The 14,852-nt window shown below is 38.7% G+C and overlaps 3 protein-coding genes across 4 annotated transcripts; all 3 read left to right on the top strand.

Annotated features, from left to right (window-relative positions):
- Positions 1-368: 368 nt before the first annotated feature.
- Positions 369-6,426, top strand: aldoca (aldolase C, fructose-bisphosphate, a). Its single transcript, XM_079886280.1, has 9 exons — positions 369-441; positions 1,561-1,692; positions 1,784-1,995; positions 3,300-3,354; positions 4,069-4,229; positions 4,322-4,405; positions 5,308-5,482; positions 5,571-5,770; positions 5,896-6,426. The coding sequence occupies exons 2-9, from the start codon at positions 1,581-1,583 to the stop codon at positions 5,989-5,991; spliced, it is 1,095 nt and encodes a 364-aa protein (XP_079742406.1). The 5' UTR covers positions 369-441; positions 1,561-1,580; the 3' UTR covers positions 5,992-6,426.
- A 717-nt stretch (positions 6,427-7,143) lies between these two features.
- On the top strand, positions 7,144-10,678 carry srsf1a (serine and arginine rich splicing factor 1a). 2 transcript variants are annotated; one of them, XM_079887098.1, is made up of 5 exons: positions 7,144-7,227; positions 7,331-7,553; positions 8,646-8,869; positions 8,944-9,116; positions 10,058-10,678. In XM_079887098.1, exons 2-5 carry the CDS (start codon positions 7,360-7,362, stop codon positions 10,250-10,252), a joined length of 786 nt encoding a protein of 261 aa, XP_079743224.1. In that variant the 5' UTR covers positions 7,144-7,227; positions 7,331-7,359; the 3' UTR covers positions 10,253-10,678. The 2 variants fall into 2 exon arrangements, with proteins under 2 accessions (XP_079743224.1, XP_079743225.1); XM_079887099.1 differs by having other exon boundaries at positions 7,152-7,227; positions 7,334-7,553.
- A 1,633-nt stretch (positions 10,679-12,311) lies between these two features.
- Positions 12,312-14,750, top strand: dynll2a (dynein, light chain, LC8-type 2a). Its single transcript, XM_079887093.1, has 3 exons — positions 12,312-12,608; positions 13,385-13,521; positions 13,620-14,750. The coding sequence occupies exons 2-3, from the start codon at positions 13,390-13,392 to the stop codon at positions 13,755-13,757; spliced, it is 270 nt and encodes an 89-aa protein (XP_079743219.1). The 5' UTR covers positions 12,312-12,608; positions 13,385-13,389; the 3' UTR covers positions 13,758-14,750.
- The last annotated feature ends 102 nt before the right edge of the window (positions 14,751-14,852 follow it).

Below are 14,852 nucleotides of genomic sequence, written 5' to 3'. Positions count from 1 at the left end.
ATGGGCAAAAAAGTCCATAGACTTGCACTGAAGAAAGGATCCGAGCCTCATCTGGGCTCTTTTGAGTATGTAGCTACCCAGAACAACCTAGCAACATCCCAGAACAGCTTAGCAACACCCTGACAACAACCCACACTACCCTAGCAACTTTTGCAGCATTTAAAAAATCTAGTTAGATTGCATTACAACAAAAAGTAAAATAATGAGAATACACGCTGCTAGAGAAATGGGATCGGGTGGGCAACCTTTGGTGGCCTTTAACACCTCCCCCAATAACTTAATGAGGGCATGACGTTAAGCTCCGCCCTACAAGTGTCAGCATCCTCTGGGATATCACCTTCATAAAGAATTGGGACACTGCCACTGTTAAAGAATCAGTCACGTCTCATCTCGTCTGTTGGAAAAAGCCCTCCACTGAGTTCTTCAGTCTGCTCTGACTTGGTAAGTATCGCTGTCGTTCCATCTGTTGAATTTACTGCCTTGACCATTCTGGCTAACAGTTTATTTGTGAAATTTGCAGTGGAGCAAAAAAGTTACAAAAAAGTTGTGTTTTTACAAGTGAGTTACCGTTTAGAAAATGCTCTTGAATGCTGAGATTAATGATCAGTTTCCAGATGCTGCAAAAATGTGTAATTGTGCTTAATTTCTACTAAAGGTTTAAAGGTTTTCAAGTAGAAGAAGTTGACGAATTTGAGAACTCTTAAAATAACATTTTGCTGTAATTTGGCAACTTAGTTATTCATAAAGAGAGTAGTTTATGTGTAGTTTATGCTTGTAAACAGTGAGTCTATGTGCTTCAGTTGTGGATGCATAACAAAGTTGCATGAGTGATATCCGTTCAGCTTTTGTGAAAGTGAATGCTGGGCATTTCTGAATGGTTTAGGAGCCGTTTCATTTCAAAAGTACAACTCCGCCTCAGGAGAGGGGGTTTAAATCTTCAAGAAGATGTTTAGTGGATAAGGACTTTTAAAAACAATTTTCTAGAGATTGAATTTACAGAGACCAATTTTGAACTGATTGAATTTGGTCATAGACTAATAGAATTGTATTTATTTATCGATTTTAGGCTAGGAAATCACAATTTTTACAATTCCCTGATATTTCCAGGTTTTCCACAGTCTAAGAAAAGTCTGTAAAAATAGATCTTTATTGGCATATATGTTTCCATGTAAAGCCTTTAACATTCCCATTGCACAAATAGGTTCTTTATAGTGGAAAAGGATTCTTTAGGTTATTAAAATGTCCTTCACACTAATAGAAAAATGTTTCTTTTAAGAACTGTTCACTGAAGGTTTCAATGGGGAACCAAAAATGATCCTTCTATGGCATCATTATGAAAACCTTTAGTCTTAAGAGTGTTATATATTTTGAATTACGCATTGTGTTGTGTTTTAAGTTTGAAGGAAATGTCCATAAACTCAACATAGAAGATAATGGTGATTATCAGCACATTACAGTGTATGTGAACTATATGAATCCTAGATGACTTCAGCAGGAAGGCAATATGGTGAAATCCCATTTTGGTTTTGTTGTGTTCATCTACTCTTACTGTATCCTCAGGTTGTATCAGAAGGTTTAGGATGACCCATCAGTTTCCTCCCCTCACCACTGAGAAAAAGAAGGAGCTACATGAGATAGCTTTGCGTATAGTGTCACCAGGGAAAGGCATCCTAGCTGCAGACGAGTCCATAGGTTAGTGGGACTTACTCCAATTATTCGACAGAAATTGCAGTGTCAAAGAAAACCGCAAGAACTCACTTTGGTTTTGTGCACGTTCTAACAGGCAGCATGGGGAAGCGTTTGAACCAGATAGGGGTAGAGAACAACGAGGAGAACCGCCGTCTCTTCCGTCAGGTGCTCTTCACTGCCGATGACCGCATTGATAACTGCATCGGTGGAGTGATCTTCTTCCACGAAACACTCTACCAGAACTCTGATGATGGCATCCCGTTCGTTAAGATGATAAAGGACAAGGGCATCACTGTCGGGATCAAGGTATGAAGTCTCACCTGGGTTTACTGGCATAGCTGTAAGCAATTTGCTTTGACACGTTGAGCCTTGGTGCTGTTTGAATCTGGCTTGCAACATTTTCCAATCCCAACTTCATTTTTGCATTTCGTATTTATTTGTTCAGAAATGTTATCTTTAGAGGTACAACAGCTTGCCACTTAGGCAGTGCCCTTCAAAGGACAATGTTGTACCATATTTACCTCTAAAAGATTAATATTGGAAACCTTATTACTCTAAGGTATGAATATGCACCTGTTAGGGGTAGATAAGGTACGCATTTGCTCCAGTAGTTCACCCAAAAATGAAAATTGTCCCATAATTTACTCACCCTCAAGCCATCCAAGGAGTACATGACTTTCTTTTTTCAGTCGAACACAATCTGAGTTTTATTAAATAATATCCTGGCTCTTCCCAGCTTTATAATGGCATTGAATGGTGTTCGAGTTTTAGAAGCTCAGAAAAGCGCATCCATCCATCATAAAAGTAATCCCTACCACTCCTGTGGGTTAATAAAGGCCTTCTGAAGGAGCGAAGCAAATAAAAAATATCCATATTTAAAACTTTATCAAATATAATCACTGGCTTCCAGGAACGGCCGTACGCGCATTTACGAGAGAGTCGAGTTCTGGCGGAAGGGTGACCTCTGACCTGAAGACTCAAGCTCCTCTTCTCTTATGTCGAAATCCTCCAACGGTTTTTTTAAAAATGCGTTTTGTTTTGCTCTATCCGCTGCGTTCGTCAGTTCTCGCCTGTGCTTACGCTATGCCTACGCCCTCCGTCATACGTCAGGTCAGAGGTCACCCTTCCACCGGAACTCGACTCTCTTGTAAACACGCGTATGGCCGTTGCTGGAAGCCAGTGATTATAGTTTAAAAAGTTATGGATATTTTTCTTACAAAAACCCATCGCTTCGCTTCTTCAGAAGGCATTTATTAACCCAATGGAGTCGTATGGATTACTTTTATGATGGATAGATCCGCTTTTCTGAGCTTCAAAAACTCTGGCACTATTCAATGCCATTATAAAGCTTGGAAGAGCCAGGATATTATTTCATATAACTCTGATTGTTTTCGTCTGAATGAAGAAAGTCATATACACCTAGGACGGCTTGAGGGTAAGTAAATTATGGGATAATTTTAACTATTCCTTTAAAGGTACTGCCCCAGTGATAACCTGTTGTGCTTCTAAAGATACAATTTTTGCCTTTTTTTTTTCTGGCAGTGCGTTTAAGCCAATGAGCTGAATTAAAAATGTTATATTTGTTAAAACCTTTTGCCCTTTCCTCACAGGTTGACAAAGGTGTAGTCCCCTTGCCAGGGACTAATGGAGAGACCACTACACAAGGTATATCAAAATCATCCGTTCTCTGGATCTGAATATCTGCTCATTCAATTGAATTTTCTTTTGTCCTTTTTTTGTTGAAATACTGGTTTCTTGAAATTGTGTGACTGTGTGACAATTTGACCGGCAAATTTCATGGTTAAAAGCAGGTGCACAGACCCAAAATATATATTTTTTTTTTAATGTATTTTGTTTTGTCAGATTCTCAACTACCCTATGAGTTTTTTTTTTGTTTTTTTTACATTTATATGTTTATATTTGAAATGAAAATACAGTATTATGCTGAGGTGAAGGCATATATTTTTATCAGTTCATGCATGTGGATGTGATCATGATCTACTGTTTGAGCTTCAGGAAAGCACACAAAAATATTTATAAAAAATGTAAATATATATATATATATATATATATTTATTATTATTATTATTATTATTATTATTATTATTATACTTACCTATACATAATACTTTTTTATTATTCACATTTTGTGGAAAAACAAATGTTTAAAAAATAGTTACCATGTTAACTTTGTTTGGATGTAATGTTTGAGAAGTATTATTGTTAAAAGTTTACTGTTTTACATGATTTGTTTTGTTCAAAACAATATTGATTGATTTGTTCAAATGTATTGAATTAAATTAGGTTCACTTTGAGGCAGAACATATGATATACCCAGAATTTTAACATAATAAAAATGTAGCGCTACTGTCTCAACAGGTCTGGATGGGCTCTCAGAACGCTGCGCTCAGTATAAAAAGGATGGAGCTGACTTTGCAAAGTGGCGCTGTGTGATGAAAATCAGTGATACCACCCCGTCAAACCTGTGCATTACAGAAAATGCGAAAGTCCTTGCTCGCTATGCTAGTATTTGTCAGCAGGTAAAAGTCAAATGAGGCGAAATTGAGAGTTATAAAATACAAATAGAAATATGTTAAAGATCATATGTTAATGTTCCCAACTGTTCTTCCAGCATGGGATTGTACCCATCGTGGAACCTGAGATCCTGCCTGATGGAGACCATGATTTAAAGCGCTGCCAGTTTGTCACAGAGAGGGTTTGTTACTATTCTTACTTTTTATGTACTTCTTATAGGGATAGTTCACTCAAAAATGAAAATTCTGTTATAAATTACTCGCATTCATGTCATTCCAAACCTGTATGACTTTCTTTTTTCTGTGGAACATAAATCTATTTTTGTCCATAATTGAAAGTCAGTCTGTTTTGGAACAACATGAGGTTTAGTCTTGGATCTTTTTCATCTACCCCATTAATATTCTTGACACATTCAAAATTGCTGGAATAATCATATGATTTAAAGGGGTGGTATAATGCCCTTTTCACAAGATGTAAAATAAGTTTTTGATGTCCCCAGAGTGTGTTTGTAAAGTTTTAGCTCAAAATACCCCACAGATGTTAAAATCGTCACTTTTTGAGGGTGAGCAAAAACGCACCGTTTTTGTGTCTGTCCCTTTAAATGCAAATGAGCTACTGCTCCCAGCAAAGAGGGCGGAGCTTCAACAGCTTGCACTCACACAGACATACACTGAAAATTTCAAAAACTTTTAGCCTTTTATGTTCAAACCGGAGTCAGACAATGATGGAGAGACTCAAGAAGAAGTGACAACATGTAGAATGCAACAGGACATTTCTGAATGGTTAGTTGATGAATGTATGTATGTGTAGTTATCTTCTAGTCATTGATTAGCATATTCTGTCATGATAATCTATAAATCGCGTTCCTGGGGATGGGCTTTATGTAAATTTTAGGGTTGGTGATGTCACTAACCTGGGAGGAATGTCATGTAGTCCCTACTGGCCGTTTGTTGTAGTCCTTAAAAAGCGTTGTAACTTTGCAGATGTTGTTTATGTTTAAACAGCAACATTACACACTAACTAAAGTTAGAAAAGTGAAATCATAATCAATCACCCCTTTTAAATTCACTGTCATTGATTCAGGTGCTTGCAGCGGTCTACAAAGCCATGTTTGATCATCATGTGTATCTGGAAGGCACACTACTCAAGCCCAACATGGTAACCCCTGGACACAGCTGCCCTACCAAATACAGTGCAGAGGAGGTTGCCATGGCAACAGTCACTGCTCTGCGGCGTACTGTCCCACCTGCTGTCACGGGTAAGGATATATTAAAAACTGTAAACCTGGTTTCAAATTCACTGATGAGTCTGGACACTGCGTAATTACAGACTTCCTACACTTTCAGGGGTGACCTTTCTATCAGGAGGTCAAAGTGAGGAAGAGGCCTCCATTAACCTAAATGCCATCAATAACTGCCCGCTGGTGAAGCCCTGGGCTCTCGCCTTCTCGTTCGGCCGAGCTCTGCAGGCCTCGGCTCTGAAGACCTGGCGTGGACAGAGAGAAAACGAGACCGCCGCAACCGAGGAATTCATCAAACGAGCAGAGGCATGACAACTATATATATTTATATAGGCAGGCAGATAGACAGACAGACAGACAGAGATAGATAGATGTTTGTTTATTCTTTCTTTCTTTCTAATCGCTTCTCTACTTCTGTCTTTTGTCCTTAGATCAACAGTCTGGCATCCCAAGGGAAGTACACAGTTTGTGGTGACAGCGGCGGAGCCATTGGTCTATCCCATTACCTTTCCAGCTATGCATATTGAAATGCTGTTGATTCCCATATTCCAGCATTAGCTGAAAGCTAGCAAATGTCACTGACACTTCCATATAAAACTCTTAAACATATGTAGATTATTATTATTATTATTATCATCTCATAAATGTGATGTTGATGTAAAACAGCACATGAAAGTGATTGCTAAGTAAGTTTCTGAGGATGTGGAAATGTGTGGTTTCCTCTAGTTGCTTATCTTAAAAACATTGTAAAATTAGCTTCTGTTGCTGAGACAGTTCTTTAGAAAAATAATGATTAAACTGATAAGTTTATTAATAAAGTTACAGTTGACTGTATAATATTGATCCTTGTCACTTACTGTCAAAATGTAAGGGTTTCTTAGGATAGTTATAAGGATTTGTGCTATACGCTTCTGTAATAACCGTTCGTCATCTAAATCTTTAATAAAGCCTTTGCTCTGATGAAGAATAACAGCATGGATTACGATTTTGTGATTTATTATGAGTCTCTAATTCAGGATGTTTGGCTTGAATGCATTATTGACAAAAGTTAAAACTAAATTATTAATAATTAATACAAACTGAAAATGCTGCAATAAAGTTTGGACTGAAGGCTAGTCTTTGAGTGCACACCACACACACACTTGTTCTCATGTTTTATGGGTAATTTACATATATATAATGATTTTTATACTGTACAATGTGTAAATTACTCCCCCTTACACTAACCCTACCCCTAAACCTACCCACCTCACACAACTTTCTGCATTTGTACATTTTCAAAAAACATCACTTAATATGATGTATAAGCTGATGAGCAGTGTGTTAGCCTAAATAAATAATATATAAATAATTTAAAATATAAATGTTAAATGTTTCATTATTTTCAACTTTGTCGCTGAGTAATTCGGTAATACAGTTTACCACAGTAGCAGGTGCAAGCAATTTGTAGCACAGTGACTTCACGCCAGGACCAGAAAATAAACTGCGCGACTGTAAATAAAGGCTTGACATTGCTTTTTCGTACCTTATTAATACTAATTACCCCACCCACATAAAACATGTTTATTATTTTACTAGACATCCCTATACGAACTAGTTTGCCTCGCGGATGTAGCTACCCCATTACCCGCCGAACAGCCCGTTTCTCTAGATTCCTCCGCGTTGGCTGCAGCGCGCCTGCTGTGCTGAAGAGGAAGAGACCCGCGCGATTCCAGAGAAAACACGCTCTCGGAGTGCGCGTGCGAGCGGCGCTTCAAACAATAGTAAGTCTCTTTGTTTTGTATTTGACTAGTAACTAGGTTTATTCAATGTATTTCGAAAGTTAAACAATTATCTGTGTAATAAAAGTGTAATTTATCTGCTTAGCAGGAAGGTGAAGGTATATCTGTGTGGAGATGTCTGGTGGTGGTGTGATCCGCGGCCCTGCTGGGAGTAACGACTGCCGCATCTATGTGGGGAATCTGCCCCCTGATATCCGCACTAAAGATGTCGAAGATGTATTTTATAAGTACGGAGCCATTCGGGATATCGATCTGAAAAACCGACGTGGCGGACCGCCATTCGCCTTTGTCGAGTTTGAAGACCCCAGGTGTGTAAAACTGAACCTTGAGCCTTTAGCTAAAAAGCTAATCCGTTTGTTTCAACGTACAGATTTCACTTCTTAAATTAACCCAATTTAAAAAACCTGTTACTTTTGTCACTGCGTTTTCACAGTATCTCTCTCTCTATGTGAAAAATCGTGTGTGTATGTATTTGAATACTAACCGTTGTACTTTTGTTTTCTGTGCTAACATGCTAATTAGCTTAGCCGTGCTCACCATGTTTCCAGAGCTCAATTATATATTCACTAATGCATGCCTTCGTAATGAGAGTAGGCTTTGCAACCTTCAATTATCCATTTTGATCTAAAGTGTTTGTTTAATGCGCAAACTTGAGTTTCAATTGCTCTGTTAGGCTTTAATAATTACCCTAGGTTTGAAAATGGAAATTTACTTTAACTTTACAAATGGCTTAAGCTTGATTCAGATTAGCTGCAGCGAGTTTTTGCTGAAAACAAGTGTTTGATCTGTTCTGTATTTTTAGACAGTTTTCTTTTAATATTAAGGCACTTAATGTTTAGGTTTATTTAACCTGGCAAGTCACTTAAGATCAAATTCTTATTTTCAACAGCAGCCTAGCAGGAGAGTGAAAATCTCCTGAAAGACATAAAAACATACATTGCTATACACATTCATTTAAAACATTTACAGGCAGTGATTAAAAACACTCCCTAGTAGTTTTTTAAATGCAGAGATTGAAATATTTGTTCATATTTCAATTACTTTTGTAGCACATTCCAATCATTTGGAGCAGCACAACCATAAACCGTTTTCTTTCAAGGGATAATCAAAATATGAATCGATGATCTGGTTGTATATGTACTAACACGATGTTGCAGCTACTCTTATCTGGGTAACAAACCTTAAAGGACTTTATGAATGGAAAATATATCAGTGTTCCGGTCTAATATGTAATGACGTCCAATTTAAAAGGGAATACAGTTCACAATGATGTAGTGTTAACCAGCTGGTCAGATTAGTGGTTGAGGATTAGGACCCTGTTGGTAGTTTCTCAATGTGACCCCTAGCTGCACTGACTGCCTTTTCATCACATTGATATTTACATGCTCCCCTTCCTTCAGAGATGCTGAAGATGCTGTTTATGCTCGTGATGGCTATGACTACGATGGCTATCGTCTTCGAGTGGAGTTTCCGAGAAGCGGGAGAGGTATGGGGAGAGGTGGTTTTGGCGGAGGTGGCGGCGGCGGCGGCGGAGGAGGTGGTGGTGGCGGTGGTGGAGGTGGGGCTCCTAGGGGTAGATATGGACCCCCATCCAGACGTTCGGAGTACAGAGTAATCGTTTCAGGTAAGGTAGCGTCAGATTTGTACTTAATTTAAAGAGCCATTTGAAGTTGTATTGACACTTGTATTTTATTCCAGGGCTTCCACCGAGTGGTAGCTGGCAGGATCTGAAGGATCACATGCGTGAAGCAGGTGATGTATGTTACGCTGACGTTTTCCGAGATGGAACTGGTGTGGTGGAGTTTGTTCGCAAAGAAGACATGACCTACGCCGTTCGCAAACTGGATAACACAAAATTCCGGTCGCATGAGGTAGGTTTGAGATTTGAATCCCAACATTTGGATTTGCTTAGCATTGGAATATTCTTAAGGTAAGCAAAATCCCTGGATAAGCAAAAGGTGGATCTATGTTGTAAGTGAACCCATCTTTGTGAATAGCATTTGGCTGATATTGTTTTTGCCACTTAATCTGCAGTTGTTGAGGGGGGAAATTGTTGCTGACCTTTTTTTTTATACATTTATGCGTATTTTACATGGCTGGAGGGTTCTACAGTATTAGTCTTAAATGAATCAATTTCATGTTAATAACCTTGTTAATGTGCAAATGCTGCTACAATGTTTTTTTGTGTTGGCTCATCCAGTTGATTTTTTATATATATATATATATATAAAATCACAAATGCGTGTGCACAGAAACTGCAGATTTTAGTTTAATGAACTTTTTTTTTTTCCTCTTACAAAAACATTTAAGTAGTTATGTGCAAAAATGTAAGAGCAAGGTAAAATACTCGAGAAATTTAGTACATGCCATTTAAAAGTTACATTCTGAAAGACTGATTTTCTTTTCTCTTGTACATATTTTATTTCATGACAAAAAAAATTAATCAAAAAATGATTTTAATTTATTACAGAACTTAAGTCTTTTGTTAATTTTGTAACCGTTCAGCACTAATCTTCGTTAAGTTTTCGTTCATATTACTGATTTTAAATACTATTGTTCAATTAATCTCTTATCGGACAGATTTCCGAACGTAGTTATTGTCAGCAAAATCCAGTATCGGTTGACCTCTCCTTGTGAATGCCAAAGGTAAACCATGTCAAACTAGACGTCTTGTGTAGTCAGTGCTTACTGGTTAATGGAAATGGGAATACTGGTGTTTTGAGGGCAACCAAAGTCTGGTAAGTATAGTGATATATAATGTTAGCATGATTATACGTTACATTTGCTCAGTGGAAAGTTCTTTCTCTGCCAGGGAGAAACTGCGTACATCCGCGTGAAGGTGGACGGTCCCCGCAGTCCGAGCTATGGAAGATCAAGGTCAAGGAGCCGCAGTCGCAGCAGGAGTCGCAGCCGCAGCAACAACCGTAGCCGAAGCTACTCCCCACGCCGCAGCCGAGGATCCCCGCAGTACTCCCCTCGCCATAGCCGTTCCCGCTCTCGCTCCTAAAGCGCTCCACTCTTCTCACCTCTTTAGTGGAGGCCGTGAACCATTTGTTTTTTTTGTTGTTGTTTTTACAGTCTTTACACATCACAAACCCCATATGTTTTAATCCCCCCCCCTTGGTTTGTGAGACTATTATGATCTTATGAATGTCCTATGTTCTGTCTTCCCTCCCTCCCATCCATTTGGTTATTTTTTTTAAACGTACGTTTTTAACTGACTTCCTTTTGTTTTGCCCATCACTTTTTTTGAATACAAAGTGGACGTCTTTTTCATAGACCAAACAAAGGGTTATGTAATGGCTCCCAATATTTTTGTAAATGCCATGTATGTTTAATGGGATAATGGGTTCCACAACAACTGTTTTATGCTGTCTTCCTCTAGACGTGACACAGAACTGATGCTTTGTAATAAAGGATTACTAAATCTATACTTTGTTGCGTAAAAGGGTGAATTTGAGCACTCAAATTCTACATTACATCTAGAAAAATACTATTCTTGGCCTACAGGACATTATTTGGGTAACGACCAATTTTAGGTAATTTTCACGTCAAATGGCATTGCATTGTAAAGATGTATTAGTTGGGTTTTTGTGTTCATAGATGCAACTTTGAATCAGTCTCAGTGTTAGGTTAGTCTGTTTTGGCCTTAATGCTGTATGCATGCATCAAAGAAAGGCAGGTTTGAGTGGATTTGATTCTAACTCTTTACCTCCTTTGTCTTGATTTTGCTGGTATCTTAAGGTTTGGATTGGAGGAGAGGCTCAGTGGATGCCGGATCACTGGGATCAGTACATAATGAAGATAGGATAGGGATTGCTGGATACATGGAACAGGATCAATTGCTCCCAGGATCATAGGATTTTAAGACCACAGTTCAAAAGTACTTCCCTGCCCCCTTTATTTTCTTTATACCTCAGTGGAATATGTAGACGTTTTGGCCCTTCACATTTAACACATTGGAGGAGCAGAGGCTGGAGCAATCTGTGGGGATGGAGTCGACAGGAACCGTATGGTAAATGGGAAGAAGTACCTTTTGGGTTGGGGGGTATACTCAGGCATTTTTAGATTTACACTGTCCCAACGTGGACAGTAGATGCTTTAACATCACTAGCATTTTGTTTATTTTAGTGACGTTTTTTTGCCTAAATAAAGGTTTCATTGGTACAAAACATTGTATGATTTATTCATTTGCTTTTTAATGGTTCTGAATGGTTGGATATAAAGTTATAATTCTGACTGACCTAAAATTGTAATTTACCTAAATTTATGGTGTTTCAAGCCTGGATGACTCGGGTGGAATGCAAGATACTGAAATACTTTTTTTTTATTATTTTTTTTTTTTAATACAAACTAAATGTGGTCCAAACCAATATTTTAATGAACAACAGAAAAAGAACGTACATTTTTCAAACTACTTTTGTATTCTACATGTGAATGTAAGTCATCCATGTTTGGAATGTAAAGACAAAAAGAGGTTGCTTAGCGACTGTAAACCGCAGTTAGGATAAGGAATTATGTAAGAAATAATTCATTCTCAGAAAAACGACTCGTGAGCCGTCTGTTATTGTGAATCAAAACATTTAAAGCGGTAGCTGAATGAACCGCTAGTTATATTAGTCATGTCCAACGTGAAATGAAGTAGAACTGTTATTTTAGGTCAAGCCTTAAATCCGTATCAATACTGACTGCTGCCAACTTGAGTTACTTTGTAATCAGCTGAATTTATAAACGACAGAAAGTAATATTTCTATTATGTAAGTTAGTTAGAGTAATTAATTGAATAGGTTTTTTTTCCACCTGCATGGAAGTGCACTTTTTTTTAAAGAACTGAATTAAATATGATTTTTTATTCTGTAGAAATCGGAAGAAGACCCCCCCACACACACAATTCTATAAAATTCTAGAAGAATCGGAACCAGAATCATTGCATTATTCATTTCAAAATACATTACACTGCGTGGGACTGACCATGAGGTACCTCTCTAAAATGCAATCATTTATTGTGACGTGTTTTCATTGTGAAGGTCCACTGAGTCTAATTTAAGCTATTTCCTGGCCTACACAGTCCTGAGGCTTATAACCAAACAAGCACATTTCCCTCTGGTCTCCGGTTAAAGATGCATTGTGGGATGAAATAAGATGCTGGCAGAGGGGCGCAGGGAGCGGCTGGTCTGCAGCCAATGGCGAGCGCTGTGTAGGACGGCATTGTGAAGAGCCAGGGATTTTAGCGCGGGCACCAGTCAGCGTTTGACTTGATCCTTATGTTCTTCTCATAGCGTCAAAGGGACACCCGAAACGACGAAAGCTCGTACGGCGACTGTTTTGAATTGCAAATTTCTCTTGCCAAATTTTGTTGACAGGTGAGTGGAATAGTTTACCATCTCGAGTGATATACAAAGAATGATCTAGCATGCATTTTGAGCCTGATGCATTCGTTTTAGACATTTAAATCGCGTTTTTGGGGGGGGGACAATTTTACAATCGCTTTAGCGAAGATGTATTTGACTTTAAAATGAAGACGCTACGACGAGAACGCCGCGTGCACCTGAGCATCGTTGATCTGCTGGAGCATCAAACGCGCACGCTGTGAATGGAGGTGTGACGTAGCATTCCTCCATCCTGACCTGTCAGTGTCTTGATAGATGATCCAGACCGTAATCCGTCATTTGGTCGACTGCCACCATGATTATTAGTTTCACTGTTAAATCAACATGGTGTGAAGTGCTGACATAGCTGTGCAAGATCTTTCAGTGCTGCTTTATAGTATTTTTGCATGCATTTGGAGCGCATGCATCTCAGTGTTAGTATTGCTAGTTATTAACTACTTTTATACAGGATTTTACTTAATTTGAACACAGTTTGCTTAGGTTCTCAGGGCCTAGCATTCGTAGTATGCAAATGTGGCCATCATTGACGAGCTGCAAATGATAGTTTTAGTGTTTGATTGAAAGACCTGCTTGGTTCTCATGAAAGTATCTAGTGTCACCTGATTTGAATTACCTTAACAAATCAGATCCTCTCAGTTGATGGCTTTCTGTCAGGAAACCTGCCATTGTCAGGGAAGAAGCACACATGAAAGGCCCCACTGTTTCGAGTGGAAGTGGAGACTTAACTAAGTTGGTTTCTACGTTTTCAGGCACCATGACTGACAGGAAGGCTGTGATCAAGAACGCCGACATGTCTGAAGACATGCAGCAGGATGCGGTGGACTGTGCTACGCAGGCCATGGAGAAATACAACATAGAGAAGGACATTGCCGCATACATCAAAAAGGTGAGATTTGAGCCATACTGTTATCTTAGACTCCTAACGTGTACTTTTGTAGTGTTTGCGTTTCCCGTGTGCTAATACCACGTTGTCTCATGTTACAGGAGTTCGATAAGAAATACAATCCTACGTGGCATTGCATTGTGGGAAGGAACTTCGGCAGCTACGTGACCCATGAGACAAAACACTTCATCTACTTCTACTTGGGCCAGGTGGCCATTCTTCTCTTCAAATCTGGCTGAGTCTAGTCTAGACCGGACCAGACCGTAGAATGTACCTCCTGTGAAGACTGTGATGCACTGGTGGCTGATGTCATCAATGAAATATTAAACGAGACCATACCATGACTATGCTGGCTGTGCACAACTGCATGGATCATATCCCATACTACTTGTGTACATGTTGCAGTTAAATTGCTTTTCATTAGAGGCCCCAAGTTTTTGTTAATGGTCCTTGCAGGTTTTTCCTAGCACATATGTTGTAAAAAAATAAAAAAAACGAACAAAAAAGCATAATAACGGAAGTCAGAAAATGTGAGTATTTACCAGCACATATGTCTGCTATAAATGGATATATTTTTGGTGACTTAGTGCTGTAATATTTTGAATGCCATGCGCTGTATGTCATTTTTGGGGTATTGGGGCAAAGCATAGAAGCACATTTGGTTGTATGGAGGCGGATCTGTATAGTTTGATTGGAAGCATTTTGTTCTAGAAGGAATGTTTTGGTCTGATTACCTCTGCAGTAAATGTATTTTTTTCTTTTCATTTGATGTTTGAGGTATTGCGTTTTGAGAGAGCTAGTATTGACTTTTGGAAATGTCTATCTGAATATACAATGGATTAGATGTATGTAATTGAGATGCACATATAATAAAGTTTAAGAGCAAAAACATCACATGTAAGTCATGTTACAAAATACTATCTCCATCAAGCCAATAACATGTTGTCGTCAAGTCTTTTCATGTAAGCGTCTGCAGACCAGGTTTCTGAATGTAGTTAGTAAAAGTCTGATCGCACAACAGATGTATTCGTCGTCTTCCTGTCTGCTGTCTTGCTATTTCGGAGTAGAATTAATTTGCATGTGTCTGTTTTTGCCTCTTTTTTTAATTTCTCATGTCTGCACCTGATCATATGTCTGTATAGTTTGCACATAGCATATGCCAAAAGCCCACTCAGGTACCGCCATTGACAAAAGCGGCCTGTCAGATTCATTAAAACGTGATTGAAAGATTTCGTGTTTGCCTATTGTGTATTTTATTTTCTCACTCGCACTTAGGCTAATATCTGGGCCTAGAGGGCCTGCAGCAGCCATTATCAGCACTGAACCAGTAGAGG

Source organism: Squalius cephalus (assembly GCF_949319135.1).
Source record: "Squalius cephalus genome assembly, chromosome: 11".
Taxonomy (NCBI): Eukaryota; Metazoa; Chordata; class Actinopteri; order Cypriniformes; family Leuciscidae; genus Squalius; species Squalius cephalus.
The sequence above is the reverse complement of the archived record's forward strand: the minus strand, read 5'-3'. Positions and strand labels throughout refer to the sequence as shown.

Coding starts and splice junctions, on each gene's coding strand:
- aldoca (XM_079886280.1), top strand. CDS start 1,581: ATGACCCATCAGTTTCCTCCCCTCACCACTGAGAAAAAGAAGGAGCTA. Junction 5,483..5,570: donor TGTCCCACCTGCTGTCACGG/GTAAGGATATAT, acceptor CTACACTTTCAG/GGGTGACCTTTCTATCAGGA. Junction 5,771..5,895: donor AATTCATCAAACGAGCAGAG/GCATGACAACTA, acceptor TTTTGTCCTTAG/ATCAACAGTCTGGCATCCCA.
- srsf1a (XM_079887098.1), top strand. CDS start 7,360: ATGTCTGGTGGTGGTGTGATCCGCGGCCCTGCTGGGAGTAACGACTGC. Junction 8,870..8,943: donor GTACAGAGTAATCGTTTCAG/GTAAGGTAGCGT, acceptor ATTTTATTCCAG/GGCTTCCACCGAGTGGTAGC. Junction 9,117..10,057: donor CAAAATTCCGGTCGCATGAG/GTAGGTTTGAGA, acceptor TTTCTCTGCCAG/GGAGAAACTGCGTACATCCG.
- dynll2a (XM_079887093.1), top strand. CDS start 13,390: ATGACTGACAGGAAGGCTGTGATCAAGAACGCCGACATGTCTGAAGAC. Junction 13,522..13,619: donor TTGCCGCATACATCAAAAAG/GTGAGATTTGAG, acceptor CTCATGTTACAG/GAGTTCGATAAGAAATACAA.